The sequence below is a fragment of the Numenius arquata genome, chromosome 25, assembly GCF_964106895.1.
Source record: "Numenius arquata chromosome 25, bNumArq3.hap1.1, whole genome shotgun sequence".
Taxonomy (NCBI): domain Eukaryota; kingdom Metazoa; phylum Chordata; class Aves; order Charadriiformes; family Scolopacidae; genus Numenius; species Numenius arquata.
The window spans coordinates 2,239,530-2,258,337 of NC_133600.1; the positions used below are offsets into that span (position 1 = coordinate 2,239,530).

General features: G+C 54.0%; 1 protein-coding gene across 1 annotated transcript in view; it reads left to right on the plus strand.

Moving 5' to 3' along the window:
• The first annotated feature begins 1,030 nt into the window (after positions 1–1,030).
• The window catches only part of ADAMTS10 (ADAM metallopeptidase with thrombospondin type 1 motif 10), a 47,885-nt gene continuing 30,107 nt past the window's right edge, over positions 1,031–18,808 (plus strand). The window contains exons 1-4 of the mRNA XM_074163629.1: positions 1,031–1,369; positions 8,872–9,236; positions 14,600–14,759; positions 17,483–17,700. Coding sequence (XP_074019730.1) covers positions 1,282–1,369; positions 8,872–9,236; positions 14,600–14,759; positions 17,483–17,700 — 831 coding nt within the window. The 5' untranslated portion in view covers positions 1,031–1,281. The remainder of the gene's footprint in view (positions 1,370–8,871; positions 9,237–14,599; positions 14,760–17,482; positions 17,701–18,808) is intronic.

Below are 18,808 nucleotides of genomic sequence, written 5' to 3' on the forward strand. Positions count from 1 at the left end.
TTTCCCCGCCGTGCTCCACCACCGACTGCTGCGCGAGGCGGGTCTGAAATCAGACTTCAGAAGGTATTTTATCGGTCGCAGGAGCCTTTGCGTTCTGCTGTGGGGCTGCTCTGGAGCAGAGCATCGCCCTTCGGATACTTGGGATTCTCCAGGCGGTCGTTAGGTATGTGCCGTACTCATCGCCTACGTCATCCCATCGCTGGATAGAAACGAAAACCACAGGCTTTCATGCAACACTCCAGCGCTCTGTGAGTTTTGTATAATTGCCTCAGACTGAGTGGAAATTATCTGCAGGCCAAAAATCTTTCACTGAAGCAATTAGCAAATCATTTTAAGTAACAAATACAATTGGAATCTCGCGATCCGTTTGTGGATGGAGCTGAGGGTAAGGGTGAGTTCACTCAATGGGTCCTTTGTTTCCAGTCACTTTTTTAGGTTTAGCCAATACCAGTGCTCATCTCTCAGTGCAGCGACAGGCATTAAAGTGTATTTTAAAGCCAGGGAAACTGGAGTCGAGAGGATTTCTAGGTTGCTGCTCGCTACTAATGCTCACTACTACCTGCTCGTGGTTTTATTTTGAGCTCTCCTTTGAGAGATCAGGTAACTGAGGCTCGTCGGTCTGCGCTTCTTCCTCGTGGGTGTTGACCCAGGACAAAGGGGTCCTGTTTATTCTGATCCTTTCCTCAGGTATAAGGTATAAACCAGCCCTTTGGGGCTCTGTCAGAGCCATGCTGGGGCTGCGCTGGGGGCAGAGGTCGTCCCCGGGAGAGCCCCCGGGTGTGCAGTGTCCCCATAGCAGGACAAGGTGGCTTTCCAACGCTGTGAACTGATGTGCTTAATTGTGTTTGCATCCCCTTCCCATCCTTTTCTCCCCTTTTTCTGTCTTTCCAGCTCGCCCTTCCCTTCTCTAAGACGGGGCTTTCCTCGTTCACCCCGCACGCCGTTTTCTCCCCCGTGTCCTTCTCCTCCGTCCTGTGTTTCCCCTCTGCCCGTCTCTCCCGTTCGCTCACCCTCATCCTCTCCCTCGCAGGGGCGATGCCACCCAGAGCCTGTGGTTCCAAGTAGCCCATGCTGGCCCCGCTGCGCTGGCCCGGGCTCTGCACCCTGCAAAGCCACTGTTGGCCTCGCTGCTTTGGGGAGAGCACGGAGCGGCCGAGGATGCCTGCGGAGGGACCGAGGACTCCTGTGTCTACATAAGCGGTGGCTGAGGGAGAGACATGTTGGGACGGTGCCCTTCCAGCTGGCACAACACTCCCTGCACCGAGACAAGCGTCGCTCGCCATGGCAATAGCTTGGAGGCTTCTCACGTGGACTGTCATCTTCACCGCGGCTGTGTGCAACTTCCCCGGTTACACCTTCCAGTCACAAGGTAGGGATTGGCCACGGGGAGGGGAGCTGGATCCGGCCACCTCGGCTGGCAGGAACCCCAGTGCTGGCCCCGGGGGAGGTGTCAGGGGACAATGTTGTGCTGGGGAGTAGGTGGAGACACCCCGATCTCTGCCCTGCCCTGCAGCGGGGCTCCTCCTGCTCAACTTGCAGGTGTTTTCCACTTGACCGCCGAGGAAAGGATGCGTTCTGCTCTCGGATGTTACGCTCTTTGACTTTCTGCCGAATTCAGAGCGGCAGGGTCTGTGTGAGACGAGGGCCGCGCATGGGCTCAGAAAGCGCAGGGGATGTGGTAGCAGCAGAGGAAGCTCCCCTTCCCCTGGGGTGGAGCGGCGCATCCCGGGATGAATGGAGGCTTTGTTAGGAGGAGGGTGGTGTGTCTGCAGCCCCAGCCCCTGCGCTCGCCAGCGGGGACGGAGATCTCTGCTGGAGGCTCCGCATACAGCTGTGTCTGGGCAGATGTGTGGGCTGGAGGAGCACTTTGTGTTTGTCCACACGTTTCTGTCAGCGCCACCGAGAGTAAATGCTCAGACCTGTTCAGGCGTGAGCACTTCGTACCCCTGTCTTGTGTTTAGATACAGAGCCACACATGCAACCGATCGCAAGGAAAGCAGGATGTGGGTCCCTCCTACGTAGATTTAGAATCATAGAATCGTCGAATCGTCTAGGTTGGAAGAGACCCTTGGGATCATCGAGTCCAACCATCTACCCTACTCTACAAAGTTCTCCCCTATACCATATCCCCCAACACCGCATCTAAATGGCTCTTAAACACATCCAGGGATGGTGACTCCACCACCTCCCTGGGCAGCCTGTTCCAATGCCCGACCACTCTTTCTGTGAAAAATTCTTTCCTAATGTTCAGTCTAAACCTACCCTGTTGGAGCTTGAAGCCATTCCCTCTCGTTCTGTCAAAGACAGAACTCGTTCTGGTAGCAAAGACTGTGAAATAACCTGTAGCGTAATCAACTAATCAAAGGCGTGTTTAGGATAATGATTTCGTAGAGTAGGTGTGCGTATGCCCTATTAGGCGAACAGGTATGAACTGAGCCTGGAATAGGTTGGGCGGTCGGGAAGAACGATTTGTGCCTTTGTGCATGATTTTATTCCAGGTTAGGGGTGAAGGGACTGGGAAGTGAGGTGGGCAGCCTCGTGCCCAGCCTGGAGCACAAATACAGCAGGGGCAGGTAGCACAGGGTAGCTCAGTCGCTTAAAACTACTTTGCTTATGTGACCATTTCTTAAGAGGCAATATGAACACTCCCATCAGGTGCCAGAGGTAAGAAGGCAGGGGCCTGAAGTTGGACATTTATCCGTGCGAGGTGTTAAAACCCCGGCAGCGTCATTACGCAGCCATAATCCTGAAATTCCGCCTGTGCCCGGGTGAGCTGCAGCGGGGCCAAAGTCGGCGGCGGACCCAGGCTGTTGGGTGGTGTGACACCGCGGTTGTGACGACCGTGACTCGTCTTGTGAAGCAGAACTGAAAAGAGGAACAAAAGCAACCGAAAGCCCGGGTCTGAGCAGCGTCTCGGTGCTCAACGCGGGGCAGAGCCGTGAGCGTGCGCCGGGTGGGAGGCGGTGAGACACGGAGCCGCCTGCTCTGCCGGCCCTCTGCAACGCGCAAGGCTACAAAGGCGGATTTTCTCCAATGAACGCAGTTTCTGGTCCTCTTCGCCAAAGCCTCTGGCGGTGCCTGGGGGGGGCTGTTCTGGGTCACCCACCTCCGTCAGCCTCCATCACACCTCCCTCCATCGGCAAGTTTGCCAATGACACCAAGCTCAGTGGAGCGGTCGACACGCTGGAGGGAAGGGATGCCATCCAGAGGGACCTGGACAGGCTTGAGAGGTGGGCCCATGCAAACCGCATGAAGTTCAACCAGGCCAAGTGCAGGGTCCTGCACCTGGGACGTGGCAATCCCAGGCACAAATACAGGTTGGGCAGAGAATTGCTAGAGAGCAGCCCTGCGGAGAAGGACTTGGGAGTGTTGGTGGATGAGAAGCTCAACATGAGCTGGCAATGTGCACTGGCAGCCCAGAAAGCCAACCCCATCCTGGGCTGCATCAAGAGAAGTGTGGCCAGTAGGTCGCGGGAGGTGATTCTACCCCTCTACTCTGCGCTCGTGAGACCCCACCTGGAGTACTGTGTCCAGATCTGGAGTCCTCAACACAGGAAGGACATGGATCTGTTGGAACGGGTCCAGCGGAGGGCCATGAAGATGATCAGAGGGATGGAGCACCTCCCCTGTGAAGACAGGCTGAGAGAGCTGGGGTTGTTCAGCCTGGAGAAGAGAAGGCTCTGGGGAGACCTCAGAGCAGCCTTCCAATATCTGAAGGGAGCCTCCAGGAGAGCCGGAGGGGGACTCTTTGTCAGGAAATGTAGTGACAGGACAAGGGCTAATGGTTTTAAATTGGAGGAGGGGAGATTTAGATGAGATATTAGGAAGAAATTCTTTACTGTGAGGGTGGTGAGGCACTGGAACAGGTTGCCCAGGGAAGCTGTGGATGCCCCATCCCTGGAAGTGTTTAAGGCCAGGCTGGATGGGGCTTTGAGCAACCTGCTCTAGTGGAGGTGTCCCTGCCCAGGGCAGGGGGGTTGGAACTCGATGATCTTTAGGGTCCCTTCCAGCTCTAACCATTCTATGATTCTATGATTCTATCTGCAGCACTGCACTCAGACTGGGACCTTGCTGCCGGATCACCCCCATCCTGACCACGGCAGCTCAGACCCTCCCTCCCTCCTGAGTCCCCTCACCATTTGGTAATTAATACACCTCGGTCTAAACCCGAAGGCTCACCAAAATGACAGTTAATGCCTTGGTGCTCTCTTAGATACTGGCTTCCTCTGGGCAGGTCTGGGGGATGAGTCTCAGCCCCTGATGTTGGTGGGAGCACCAACTGGGTGCCCTGGGAGCACCAAGCCGGGACCGAAGCCTGTCATAGAATCATAGAATGGGTTGGGTTGGAAGCGACCTTAAAGATCATTGAGTTGCAAACCCCCTGCCCTGGGGAGGGACACCTCCCACCAGACCAGGTTGCTCAAAGCCATATCCAACCTGTCCCCTCCCCAGTCCCCATCCAGTCCCAAGAGTCGGGCTGCCCCATGGGCCCCTCTGGCTGTCAGGACACTTTTTTAGGCACCTTGTATCCGGAACGGTTGGCGTCAGGCTATCGGTGTTACTCAACACTTCTCTTCACCACGCTGCTGAGATAGTAAGTACATAATCCTCACAACACCCTCTCAAGAGGGTGAAACGCTGTTATCTCCTCGTAGCAGTTGGAGGCACGGAGAATAAAGGTTGGTGTTTTCAACAAGCCGCTGATTCCGACCAAGTGACTTGCCACAGTTGGCGGTGGAGCAGGATTCACGTGCCCCTTGTGCACGGCTCCAGATTGGTGTATTTGTTTTATGCAGGAAAAAGATTAAGGTATCACAGTCATAAGCTGTAATTATCTTTGTGGGAAGTAGCAGCCCGGCGCTGAAGGCATCTCCAAGCCAGCAGAGACGTAACAAGGTTCAGCTGTAACGTGTACACTCGGGCTGCAGCTTTTAACAGCGCAGGGAACAGCAGCTGAAATAATTGACCGAGGATTCAGCACATGCTCATTATTGAGGAATGGCTTCTAATCCAAAGGAAATTTTTTGCCTTAGTTTAACTGTAGTGATAGATTAGGCATCCCCTGTTTTACTAATCTCACTGCTCCCGGCTCACATGTAAGCCAGAGGAGCCTTGGGGGATGTACTGAGACTGCCACAATGCCAGGGCAGCCTGAAGCCACGGGATCCCACAGCATTTTCTGCAGCCATCCCTTAGGAATGGTGTCTGGGCTGCAGCTGGGGCTCCTCTTTGCTCTGGTGACAAGACCAGAGCAAACATCTGCTTCCTTTTCATCCTTTAAGCAGCTCCGTAATGAGAGAGGCAGCGGTGAGCGTACGAGGAGGGAATAAAATCCTCCTTCCTCCACTTTCACCTTCCTTCTCCTCTTTTTGCTCAGCTTAGCCCTCTGCCTCCCCAGTGCCCTTTCCCTTCCTCTGCCATCCCTGTCCCTGCAGATTTTTGCTCCCTTTCCACCAAAAACGGGGCAGTGAGGTACCTCTCCCCACACCCCATCCTTCCTGTTCCCCAGCTTTCTCCCTTGCCCTTTCCTGGGAAGTCTGTGGTCCTTCAGGGGTGCCCAGTGTCCCCCACAGCCGTGGGCAGGTTTTCCTGGAGAAAGGCTTTTTATAGCATCTCTTCCAAAGCGGTGTGACAGCTCTCTGGAAACACCAGGGTGCTTATCACCAGCACAAACCCTTCTGATACGGTGGGTGCAGAACTGCACATTTCAGGCCAAGGTCTATTTATACAGCGTGAAGTGGCTGAGAGGGCAGAGGGAACGTGATGGCTTTTCCGGAAGGAAGGAAGGAAGGAAGGAAGGAAGGAAGGAAGGAAGGAAGGAAGGAAGGAAGGAAGGAAGGAAGGAAGGAAGGAAGGAAGGAAAAGAAGGAAGGAAGGAAGGAAGGAAGGAAGGAAGGAAGGAAGGAAGGAAGGAAGGAAGGAAGGAAGGAAGGAAGGAAGGAAAAGAAGGAAGGAAGGAAGGAAGGAAGGAAGGAAGGAAGGAAGGAAGGAAGGAAGGAAGGAAGGAAGGAAGGAAGGAAGGAAAAGAAGGAAGGAAGGAAGGAAGGAAGGAAGGAAGGAAGGAAGGGCCAAACAGTGCTGCTCGTGGTGTTGGGAGCTCCTAGTATGGTCTGTAGTGTGGGGATCAGGACCAAGGCAGAGATGAGCAAATAAGGGAACATCCGTGATGTTGCGTGGAATACACAGGGTTAGGGAGTAAAAGAGGTCCTAGTCGATTAGAGCCTAATCTAATCTTTCACATTTTTAGAGGAGAGGAAGGAGCCAGCTGTAACACTGGATGAGGACACCGGCTTCTTCCTTGTGTTGAAAGTCTTGGTTATTTTTTCCCCATTTGTGGCATCCCTACTCTAAAGCATCGCTTCCAGAAACATTCATGTGATGCAGGGCACTGCTCTTAGATCTCTTCCTGTGCCTCAGTTTCCAGAGTAACATCCCTGGGAGGATGCCTGGTGACCGACACTACATAAAAAGCAGGTTTTCACACAGGACCAGGCTCTGGACATGTTTTTTCCTCCTGGATGTACCTTGCAGGTCAGGATTAGAGACCGTAGCCTGGGGTCCCAGGCCCTTTCTAGCCACTGCGTGCGCAAACCTCCTTCCAAGTCACAGAATCACAGAATGATATGGGGTTGGAAGGGACCTCTGGAGATCATCTCCTCCAACCCCCTGCCAGAGAAGGTCCACCCAGAGCAGGTCCCACAGGAACGTGTCCAGGCGAGTTTGAATGTCTCCAGAGACGGAGACTCCACCACCACCCTGGGCAGCCTCTTCCAGGGCTCTGCCACCCTCACAGGAAAGAAGTTCCTCCTCATGTTTAGATGGAACTTCTTATGGTCAAGTTTGTGCCCATTTCCTCATGTCCTGTCCCTGGGCACCACTGAGAAAAGACTGGCCCCATCCTCCTGACACCCCCCCTTTAAGTATTTATAGGTGTTGATCAGATCCCCCCTCAGTCTTCTCTTCTCCAGACTAAACAGACCCAAGTCCCTCAGCCTTTCCTCATCAGAGAGATGCTCCAGGCCCCTCATTGTCTTTGTAGTCCTCTGCTGTACCCCCTCTTTTGTCACTCTTTTGCAAGCCCATGCGGACTGCAGAGAGGGAAAAAGAAAAACAAGACACTTCCGATAGCAAATTTTTCCAAGCCTGAGATCACTGGTTAAGTGCAAATAGTCACTCTTGTTTGCCTGGCTGTATCACAGGCGAGGCGGTGTGATGTAGGAGAAGCTGGAGCACAGGAAGTTAAAAAACTAATAATTATTTCTGGCTTGTCGAGGCGAGGGAGAGGTGCCAGAAGTGCTTATGGTTTGGAAGGATGGGAGCTAACCCCTAAACCCAGCTGGTGGGAAGGACTGTCCCATTACCGGTGGCCAAGGAAACCACTCTGTCAGGCTCCCACACTGGAAAACACACTAGAGGAAAAGGAAACTTTCCAGTGCTGCCATGTGGTAAGAGCGTAATTTGGAGTCCAAATTTATGATGGCTGGGAAGGCTTTGAAGATGGGTGCTGTGGCAGCAGGCGAAACGCAGCCACCCTGGAGCAGCCTGGCCTCTCCCTTTTGCGTAGGAAACAGCTACAAACAGGGTGCAGAAAGCACAGTAAGGATATTCCAGAGGGAAAAGAGGGCAAATCCTCTCCCGCTCCATGAGCAAACCTCCAGCCATGAAGGGTTCAGAAGAAGATACCGTGATGGGGGAGCTCTCCTGTTCAGTGCAGGATTTTTCACGTCATCCAGTGAAGGCTCTGGTGCTGAGCGCTGTCGGAGACGGCTGAGCCTCCGGTCACATCCAGTCTGGCAGTCCCCGTGACATTTTGCTTGGAAAATGAGAAATTGCTGCAGAGGTTGCCGAGTGCCAGTTGCTTTGACAGCCAAAAAGCGTTGCGTTACTGTGTGGGCGCAGGCAGAGGGTTTGGACACTGACCCTGTCAGAGCACATTTCCTAAGTGGTACGAGACGGGCTCGAAAACTTGAGTGCCCCGAGAGAAGGTGCTAAGCCAGGCTGTTAGGATAGGGGAGCACCACGCTGGAGAGTTGGGAAGGCAGGATGGTGGCAGAGATAGAGACCTGGCTGGGGGATTGGGACGTCTGGTTTGCTTTCTTGCTGCCTTTTTAGCGCAGCTGGGGAGTTGTGGTTACCCACGTTCTTATTCTGGTTGCGAGATAGGCATTGCAAGGATGATGTCTTTCTGCCTCTTAAGAGGATGCCCAGCACCTAATGCACTAATCCAGCTGCGACTGGGGAGGCGGGTGGGGTACAGTTATTATTCCAGTTATCAAAGCAGAGTTTGTAGGTCCACGTGGCAGCTGTAGATGTTCTGAAGAACCCCACGGTTCCTTAGTGAGACTATCTTCTCCTGAGCCATTGCCCCCCAAGGCCTTGTTATGGCTCGTTTTGAAGAGACCTTATTGCTTTGTTACTGGAAGGATCCAGGTTAAAATAACCCTCCAAACCACAGAGTGTGACTCTGTGCAATCTGGAGTCCCTCTGTCCAGTGGAGATGGAGAGATCATCCCCATGGAGATGGAGATGGGGATAGTCCAGGTCCAGAGCCAGAATTTGGGTGTCCTGAATGGCCCCTTGGACCAGTCTCTTTAGTTCCGTCTCTTGCAGAGGAAGAAGATGACGCTCCATAGGCTCAAGGCCTATTGATACCCCAAGGCTCTGTAGGTTGAAGGCCTTTGGGAATACCCCGAGGGTCCTGCAGTCTGGGCAGAGCAGTCCCTCTCCGTCAGGACCTTGTCCTTCCACCTTACCCTGTCTGCGGCTCGGTTGTGCTGCGACACAGCCGGCTCCACGCCGAAGCCGCTGGGTGTTTTGCTCTGACTCTTGTTGCAGAATGTCATTCCTCCTGTCTTTGCTTTCCCTCCCCAGAGGAGTTCCTGTCCAGCCTCGATCACTATGAAATTGCGTTCCCCATCCAAGTGGACCAAAACGGGGACTTCCTCACCTTTGACGTGAGAAGCCAGCTGAAGCAGCGCCCTCGGCGCAGCCTGGGCTCCTTGCCCTACGAGCCATCGGAGCAGCAGGTTTTCTACAAAGTCTCTGCCCACCGAACCCAGTTCCTCCTCAACCTGACGCTGCACTCCAACCTGCTGGCCGAGCACTTCACCGTCGAATACTGGAAGCGAGATGGCGTGGACTGGCAACACGATTTCCACGAAGACTGCCACTACGCGGGCCACCTGCAGGATCAGTACCTGAGCTCAAAGGTCGCCATCAGCAACTGCAACGGACTGGTGAGTCTTTGCGTTTTGCCCAGCCAAGGGGAATACTAACAACTAGAGCAGATTGCAGCTTCTCTGGTCTTCGCTGTAGAAGTACAACCTGATTTGGTCCCAGCAGGTGGGTCCATGGTGGTGAGAAAGGCATGGGCTTGGTGTCAAGCTAGAATATTGCACGCTGGCATTGAAAGTCAGTTGAGGGTGAAGAAGGCCACGTCTCTTCGTTATATTGTAAGGGTTCCTGATCCGTATTTGGCTTGTAGTCCAGTTTCTACCAAAGTCAGTGGGCATGTTTCCGTTGATTTTAATTGGAATAGGATAATCAAGGTTCTAGACCGTTATTCTGGCTCTCTCGGAACATTCCGCTCCATTTCCAACAGCAACAGCAAAAGGTATGTTTTACATGTGCTAGTGAGGAATAAATGCAGGAGGGCAGGAATTTCACAGCACAACTGGGAGTGTCAAAAGTGCATTCAGATCCTTACAATTACATTCCTGGGGCTCCCAGCCACTTCTGTCCAGATTTCAGGAGCTAAAAATATGACTTCTGGGGGAAAAACTGAAATAATCAGTGGTTTTCAGTAGGAAAAAGAGAACACCAAGAGGAGACAAGGTGACATTCCTCAAAAACAGCAAGAGCAAGGCTGCTGCAAAGAGGGTGGGAATGATTGATTTTGCGTGTCCTAAGAGCTCAGACTGGACTTGATGGTCTTAAATATCAGCAAGAAAGCTTAATGGTAGACATTGGCCGTAAGGACAGCTGAGCTCTGGACTAGATTGCTTGGAGAGTGTGTGGCCCCTACATCGTTGGAGATCTTTAAGAGTAGGTCAAACAGATGCCTCTCAAACACACTCCAGGTATGATTCATTAGCTCTTCCAGCATTGGCAATAGATTAAGGACTTCCATCCGTATTTTTCTGTGATTTTTCTGATATTTCTGGCTCACAAAGCACATTTCATGACCTGCCAGATGGAGGGATGGAGCAAACATACCCTGCTAGCAAATCCCAAGGATGATGGCTCCCTTGGAGGGGTAACATGTAGAAGAAGACTCTGTAGGCCAGATTCATATTTATGCTACGGCCCCACCTCTTCGCAATATTCTGGCAGTGTAGAAGAGCTTCCAAATGGGAAAGAATTCACATTTGATTTATTGCTAAATGACACTGCCAGAACAGTGCTGTGGGTTATTAACAGAAATGAGAATCTGACTCATTATATCATAGAGTCTAATGTTTCTACCTCACAGCCAGAAGTCAGAGCTGCATAAACTCTTGGTTCCCCAGTTAGCCCTTTGTTTGGAGATGGGGAACTCTGCTGAAGTCCTGGACAATTTAGTGGTGTTCGGGAAGGCACTGGAGCGTGAACTGGATGCTGCTGGCTCAGAAGGGATCCGGCAGTAGCTTACCTTCCCGCTTCAGAAGGCAACAAGTCCAGGGCAAGCAGTGGCCCGGCAGCACTTGTGCTGGCGTAGTTTAGTCCTCAGGGTGTGTTTAGTTCTGGAGAGATACCAGGGGCTGTCTGGAGGAAAATGCAGCCAGGCACGAAGAGGGACGGAGGGTCATCCAACAACCTCTCCTTTTCCTGAACTCTGTCCTTCTGCCCTGGAGAGCTACGGACATCGGCAAGGAGGGGAGAGGAGGTCTTCTGGGTTAGTGAGGACCACAGGGTCAGGAATTTGGATGAGAGGAGACTGGAGTCTTTTTAGCTGCCAGAATGGGGGCTGTACTTGCCGCTGGAGAAGATCTGCTGCAGAGCTCTGGTTGATCAGCAGCAGGCAATCCACTGGTGCCATCCCTCAGCCCCAGCACACTCCCCTCCGGGCAGGCATCAGTCCCCCTTAGAGGGCACAGGCAGGGACAGAAGAGGGTCCCCAGCTGCTGAGGTCTCAAGGTGACACGTGCCACAGGGGCACTGCCCACAGTGACCCACGTTTGCACAGACGTGACTCCCTGAAGACGCAAAGAGGGTTGTCTGTTGTGTCGTAGAATGGGCACGAGCAAGGACCAGGCGCTGATTACGGGGTGAGCTGTGCGTGAGGAGGAGGGAGAGGGATGGCTGCACCCACAGAAACATCCAACACAACGCTCTGAAGATGGGTAATAAGCCCTGAGCCATTCTCCCGTCCTCAAACTCCCACATCCCTGAGCAATTTCTGTGTCTGCAGGACATACTGCTCCAAACCGCTTTGTTTTCAAACATCCACGGCATAACTCACACCTCATGGCACCCTGGCTTTGGATTGCCAATATCTGCACGTGCTCCCATGGACTCATCTTCCCGGCCACACACTCCATCACCATCACCCCGGCCTGAGGATGGGTGGGCAGTGAGGCTCATCCCAATGTCTCCTGTGGAGGACACACCTTGCTGAGCCTCAGGCTGAGCCATGGGGAAAAGTCATCCGGGCTTAAGTTGTCGGATGCAAAGGGAAAAGCGGTCCATTTTCCAAAACCCACAGAGCTGTGAACTCTCAGGAGGGCCAGGATAAAGCAGCTGGAGCCTGCAGGGAGCAGCCTGGAGAGCTTCGCCTCAGCCTGGCCAGGAGCTGAAATCTCTGTCTTAAGCGAAGCCGTGTTTCATCCCACCATGAGATCCCAAGGACACATGTCCTACCATCAAAAAAATCACAAGGAGGAGAAAACAACTTTAGGCAAGAAATGCCACGCTCTCTTGTGTCAGAGCTCACCGAAGGACAGTTTAAAGGGCAGGATTTCAGCCCTGTGTGTCTGTGTGGAAATTGTGCTTTCGTCTGACAAGCCCTCCTGAAGTCAGCGTGAACATTAAACACTTGGAGCGAGGCAGAGGCGAACGTTGATGTTCGCATGTACGAGGAGGAGGAAGAGCTGGATTGCAGTATGTGGCTGTGCTTTTCTGAAGCGTGGTTATAAGCTAATACCATAAACCGTCCTTGCTCTGCAGATGACCTGCGTGAATCATAGACAGGATATCCAGTTCAGCTCCCCCACAAACCACAGGGATCTCTCTAAGGACTTCTCGCCGCCCCCTTTCAACAGGCTTGTGTCACGTCCAGCGCCCAGACCTCGGAGCTCACCCTTTGGGGTCAGCGATGGGGCAGTTTTCAGAGTCCTGTGACGGCCGAGCTACGTTGCCGAAAGATGCCAGGCAGGCGGTGGAGCCTCCTGCCTTCTGCGCTCTGTGGAGGCTTCAGGTTTAAGCAAGAACGGCCCTTTTCTAGTAGTACAAGGGTTTTGGGCAGGATGTGCTCTCCCCTCCTACTGCTCTGCCCCAAGCCGGCGGTGACCTCCTTCTCCCCATCCCACAAAACCGGCAGCCAGCTGGCTTCGCAGGCCAACACTCGGCTTTCCGCCGGAGCCCTGGCCAGGCTAACCTCACAGTACCTCGCTTGTGTTTGAAAAGGTGGAGCCGAGCCAAGAGCAACAGAGCCTGGTGCAGGAGGAAATCCCCCGGCACTCTGGAGATGGGGACTTCGCTGTGCACACACTGCCCCGATTCAGCTTTCATGGCGGGGAGGGAGAGGGGGAGAGACCTATTACGGAGGCAGCGTCCACCCCCAGAGAGGCTCTTCCTCCACGAACGCCCGGCAATAATCCTGGTGGTGCCTTCCACGCAAGGACCTCGAGATGTTTTATGGAGATCTGCATCCCTGCTCCCCATCCTGGCAGTTCAGGGCTCCTGTCCCCCTTGCACAGAGTGCTGTGACACCCAAAGGACACCGGTACCGAGCTGATGGCAGGACAGGGGTGTCCTGCACCCCAAGCTATACCTGTGTGCAGGGAGTGGGAGGACAGCCAGGTAAAGTGGGTCTTAGATTTTTGGGATACTTCTTGTCCTGCTTGAGCAATGTCAGGCACATTTCTGTGCCTCAGTTGCTTGCTGCTAAAATTCAGCTGATGGCACATCCACGTTCCTTGGAGTTAGGTGAGATTCAGTGCCAGGAGCCATTACAGTGATGGAGCCTTCTACTTGTGTCATGTTCGTAGAATCATAAAATGGTTCAGGTTGGAAGAGATCTTAGAGGTCATCAAGTTCCAACCCCCTGCCCTGGGCAGGGACACCTCCCACCAGACCAGCTTGCTCCAAGCCCCCTCCAACCTGGCCTTGAACCCCTCCAGGGATGGGGCAGCCACAGCTTCTCTGGGCAACCTGGGCCAGGCTCTCACCACCCTCACAGCAAAGAAGTTCTTCCCCACATCTCATCTCAATCTCCCCTCTTTCAGTGTCAAACCCTTCCCCCTCCTCCTGTGGCTCCCCTCCCTCATCCAGAGTCCCTCCCCAGCTTTCCTGGAGCCCCTTGAGGGACTGGAAGGGGCTCTGAGGTCTCCCCGGAGCCTTCTCTTCTCCAGGCTGAACCCCCCCCCCCAACTCTCTCAGCCTGTCCTCACAGCAGAGGGGCTCCAGCCCTCTGATCACGTTCGTGGCCCTCCGCTGGACTTGTTCCAACAGGTCCGTGTCCTTCCTAAAGGACGTTGGGCTGTCAGAAACTTTTTAGGTTGCTCAAACCTTTCAGGTAGAGGATAGGACCAGCTGCAGAGGAGAGATCTTGCAAGCACCTGGTGGGTTTGGCTGCTCATCCTGCTGGGGTCTGCTCCAGCTGGTCATCACTGTGTCACACACGATCCTCTTGCCGAGAGCAAAGTCTGGGCTCACAGCTGAGATTTCATTCAGCCAAAGAATAAAATAAAAGAGAACAACAAAGAAACCTGACTGGCTAAATCAACAAGTCATGGGGCAGAAACAAGATCATCTGACTGAGGTGGCCGGTCAGAGGTGTAGAAGAGGCAGTGATGCCTGCGGGGCCACAACCCAGGCTTCAGGCTGCAGAGAAGGGTTGTGGCTCCCAGTGGCTGCCTCACTGCAAATCAGGCTTCAGATTGTAAAGATTCAGTGTGTTTCTCAAAAGCCTCTGAACATCTGCACTTCTCTGCAGCTCCGCACCGGAGTTCCCCAGGTGATGGTAATGGTCCTGAGCTGCTTTCCAAGGTTTGGTGAGGCTCAAAAAGTAGAGGAGGTAGATCTCACTGCTGGGTTGTGCTGTTGTTTGAAGGTATGGTATTTAGGATCCCATAGACAGCACTCAGTTAGACTGAGTGGGTGGAATACGAAACAACTTATTCATAATTTTGCAAGGAAAGACTGATTTCCAGAGGACTTTAGTGAACACAGATGTCCCAAGGCATCCATGACCATCTGGCTTAGGTTTCTCTGCTCTGTATGTTCATATAGTTCAGCATTTCTGCATACATGAAGGATTCCTTCACGTTCTCAAAAGTATTTGTCAGTCCCCAGAAATTCAGTGGTTAATCATCAGAAAGCTCATTACCAGAAGCCACCAGTGTGTCACCCAGTTCTCTCCCTACCTCTGTTATTGCCTGCCGTCTCTTTCCTTCCGCAGCATGGGGTGATCGTCGCGGATGAGGAGGAGTATTTCATCGAGCCGCTGAGCCCAGGAGCCAACGTCAGCGCAGGCAGCGAGGGCAAGGGCAGCCCCCACGTCGTGTACAAGCGATCGTCTCTCCAGTACCCACACATGGACGCAGCCTGCGGCGTGCTAGGTATCTGTACCCACCAGCACATCCCCAATCCATCCCGGTGCCAGGTGGGAAAGTCCCGGTAGACCATGCTTTGAAGGCCCACACTGCTCTATATGGCCAAGAACCAAATTTATCTCCCGCATTCAAGAAAGTTTCCTGTATTTACTTTTACTCATGTTAAGTATTAGTGGTGGCCTGGTCTTGGGAAAGCTCTTGTTCTCTGTTCCTTGCAGCAGAGCTTTTAAATTTGTAAATAGAGCGTGGAATAGAAGAGAAAAAAACTGCCTCTTATTGTTCTTAAGAAAAATCCTCCCAGTTCTGGCCAATTTACAAGGTATTGAGAAATCGTAGCTTACGCATGCTCAGCAGAGACTTGTCTTTGGGTTTTCATCACTGAAGATTGTGTCCACGTTGAGATAGATCTGCTTCTGTTAGAGACGAGGTGGAAAGATGCCTTGTAGGGTGGGATGTGGGATCTGGTTAATCACAGTGGGCTCTGGGAGACATTTATAGAGAATGGCAATTGCACATAGAATCATAGAGTGGTTTGGGTCGGAAGGGACCTTAAAGCCCACCCAGTGCCACCGCCTGCCCTGGGCAGGGACACCTCCCACCAGACCAGGTTGCTCCAAGCCCCCTCCAACCTGGCCTTGAAGCCCTCCAGGGATGGGGCAGCCACAGCTTCTCTGGGCAACCTGGGCCAGGCTCTCACCACCCTCACAGCAAAGAAGTTCTTCCCCACATCTCGTCTCCATCTCCCCTCTGTCAGGGTCAAACCCTTCCCCCTCCTCCTGTGGCTCCCCTCCCTGATCCAGAGTCCCTCCCCAGCTTTCCTGGAGCCCCTTTAGGGACTGGAAGGGGCTCTAAGGTCTCCCCGGAGCCTTCTCTTCTCCAGGCTGAAGCCCCCCAACTCTCTCATCGTGTCCTCACAGCAGAGGGGCTCCAGCCCTCCCAGCATCTCCGGGGCCTCCTCTGGCCCCGCTCCAACAGCTCCATGTCCTTCTGCTGTTGGTGGCCCCAGAGCTGGAGGCAGCACTGGGGGGTGTCTCCCCAGAGCGGAGCAGAGGGGCAGAATCCCCCCCTTGCCCTGCTGGCCACGCTGCTGGGGATGCAGCCCGGGGTGCAGGGGGTTTTTGGGCTGCCAGCGCATGTTGCTGGGGCGCATTGAGCTTCTCATCCACCAACACCCCTAAGTTCTTCTCCGCAGGGCTGCTCTCCAGCCATTCTTTGTCCAACCTGTATTTGTGCGATTGTCATCTACCCCATTTCTACCCTTGCAGACCTTTAGCTTCCTAAAGAGCTCACACAGGTCTGCCCACGTGCCTGTGCCCTTCTCATCCTTGCTGTGTCCCAGAGCCTGGCTAAAATCCCCACCCCTTGTGAATGTGCAAAGTTTCTCCATCTACCCAAAGCATTGCGTGCACACAGGATGCTGCTCCCTCAGTTTAGGGAGGCTTCCCCGGCTCCGTAAGGATGAGAGGAGATACCGTCCCTGCAGAGGGGCCCGCACGAGTTTTAAGGATTAGAGTTTGTGGGTGCAGAAGCAGAGCTGTTCCTACTTCCTCCTGGCAGGTTTGTGTGTCACTTCAGGATGTTCCTCCAGTGTCCCAGTGGTGACACTTGAGGAGTTACTGCTGGAAGGGATGGAGCCTCTGGAGATGCCGGGGCACCACCAGCCTACTCTGAGCAGGCTCTGAGTGTCCCCAGACCTGCCGGCATCTCTGGAGACAACCTGTGCTTCCCTGGCCCAGCTCCTCCCATCCCAGCTCCCAAAGTCATGTTGGACGAAGCGCCAGCAGACTCCCCTTCTGCTGACTCTTTGCCACATTCCTTGGCTTCCAGACGAAAGTTAGCCTGTTCCTAATTGCTTCTTGGAAAGCAAAGACCGTGCCGTGGGAGCCACAGGCCAAATTCAGTTCAGAACAACCACAGTGCAACTGGCCCCAGTGAAGCCACCCCATCCCCTCGCCCCACAGGATGGACCTGTCCTGACCTGCCCGGCACAGCTGGGCCCCCAGCACTCCCACAACCTCCCTCCAGTCAAGCAGAGGAGCCAGAACTGGGAGGCTGTGGGACCTGCCCATCTTCCCAGTCTTGCTGGATTTTTGATGATCCAGCATGAGGGCAGAGGAGGGACATTCAGCCGGCTCTCCTGACAGGGCAGGAGAATGGTTGTAATCCCCCAGTCAGCTCTTCTGCCCTGTGCTGGTCTCCAGGCTGTGGGTTTGGAGCTGATGGCCCTGCTGGGGACATCTCTAGGGTTGGGTCAGTAGCGCCTGAAGCCTAGAGCGAGGTCCTACAAACAAGCTGCTGCTGCTGCTTTGGAGGCTGCAGCCATTTCTGTGGAGGAAAAGCCAAGTCCTAAATTCAGGACCTGGCAGGAAAGGGAAAGAGGAAATGATCTGCAAGGGCTTTATTTTCAGATTATGTCTGGGTAGTTTCTAAATCCACCCCACTCTTGCCTGCGACGGAGGCGAGGGCAGGATGGAGGCGGTGAAGTGCGTGGGGCTGCCCAGCTCTGCCCGCAGCATGGGCAGGAGGAGGGCAGGAGGGCAGGCAGGGTGGCAGCGGGGCTGGCAAGGAGCACGGGGACAGCCCTGGGCTCAGCAGATCCAGCCGATGGCACTGGGGACATTTGCTGGCCCTTTCCTTCCCTGAACCCAGCTCACACTGTGCCCCCCGCACCTCTCTGTGCTGCTGAGATGCTGCTGGAGGGCAACGGAAAAATCTCTTTTCCTCCTCAGATGAGAAGCCCTGGAAGGGGAGACACTGGTGGCTGCGGACGCTGAAGCCCTCCCCTCTGAAGCCATCGGGCAACCACAGCCAGCGAGGCCAGCTGCCCCTGAAGAGATCCGTCAGCACGGAGCGCTACGTGGAGACCCTGGTGGTGGCTGACAAAATGATGGTGGGCTACCACGGGCGGCGGGACATCGAGCAGTACATCCTGGCCATCATGAATATTGTAAGTGTTATAACCACACCACGAACCCTTGGGGGACCCCAGGGGCTCAGACACCCAGCAGCAGAGAGCAAGAGGGAGTAAATGCTGTTCGTCACCCCCAAGGTCTGGGTTTTTGTGGATGGTGCCGTGTGATTCTCCTGCAAAAAGCAGGATGGCAGCACAGTGGGGAAATCAGATCTGTTCCAGGATGGCAGTGGCTTCTCCTCATCCCCAGAGCAAGACGTTTTGGGTCAAAAATCTGGACACCCCGCTGCTGCTCATGAGCAGTGATGCTCTGGAGCCTGCAGGGACTCTCTGTTGTATCGGGGAGGCTCTGCAGGAGAGGTAAACTCTGGCCCATCTGACCATGCCACAGGCCAGATCTGGACTGGGAGAACAAAGCCCTTTCTTTGAACAGCATCTCTCATCTCAAATTAGCATTGCAAATAGGGCCAGCCAAGCTGAGAAACACATGGGAAAGCATAAGGACAGTGAGCTCTCACGCTTGGGGGCTGATGAGCGTGAGGGGTGGGGAGGAATACCCCCGTTCTTCCCTAGCGCGCTGCCCGCGTCTCCGGGCTACTGCCGAGGAGCTTCCTCCGCAGCATCAGATTTGGGTCATTGCTGGCGGCAGGGTACCGGGGTAGATGCATCAACAGCCTGAATGGGCCACGCTGAATCCTCCTGTGAGGTGAGCTCGGCTTGGAAGTTATCCATCAAACCGCTGAAAGCCCCTCTGTGATGGTTCTTTGTCCTGCCCTCTGCAGGATCCCTTTTCATGCCTTGCTCTGTTTGCATTTCTAAAGCAGATGCCAGATTTTAAGACAATACCGTTTCTCACTGTTTCATCTGCTGTAAAACACCCATCGTGTGGCAGCGGGTTTCTGAGAGATGCTCTGTCGTTCCCTGTGGATGGGCAGTCGGCAAAGCTTCATCCACGGGGCCGGGTAATGCCAGGACCGTGGGGCTTCCCCACCTGGGCTCCGAGCAGGGAGCCGGTGCTGGGGGATGTAGGCTTCAGCACTTGAATCTCCCCAGAAGGAGACACCGAGGTCTGAACATGGTTTAGGAGGCTCTGACATTCATGGAGTCCCATCCCCATTTCTGCTTTTGAAAAAGATTGTGTTTA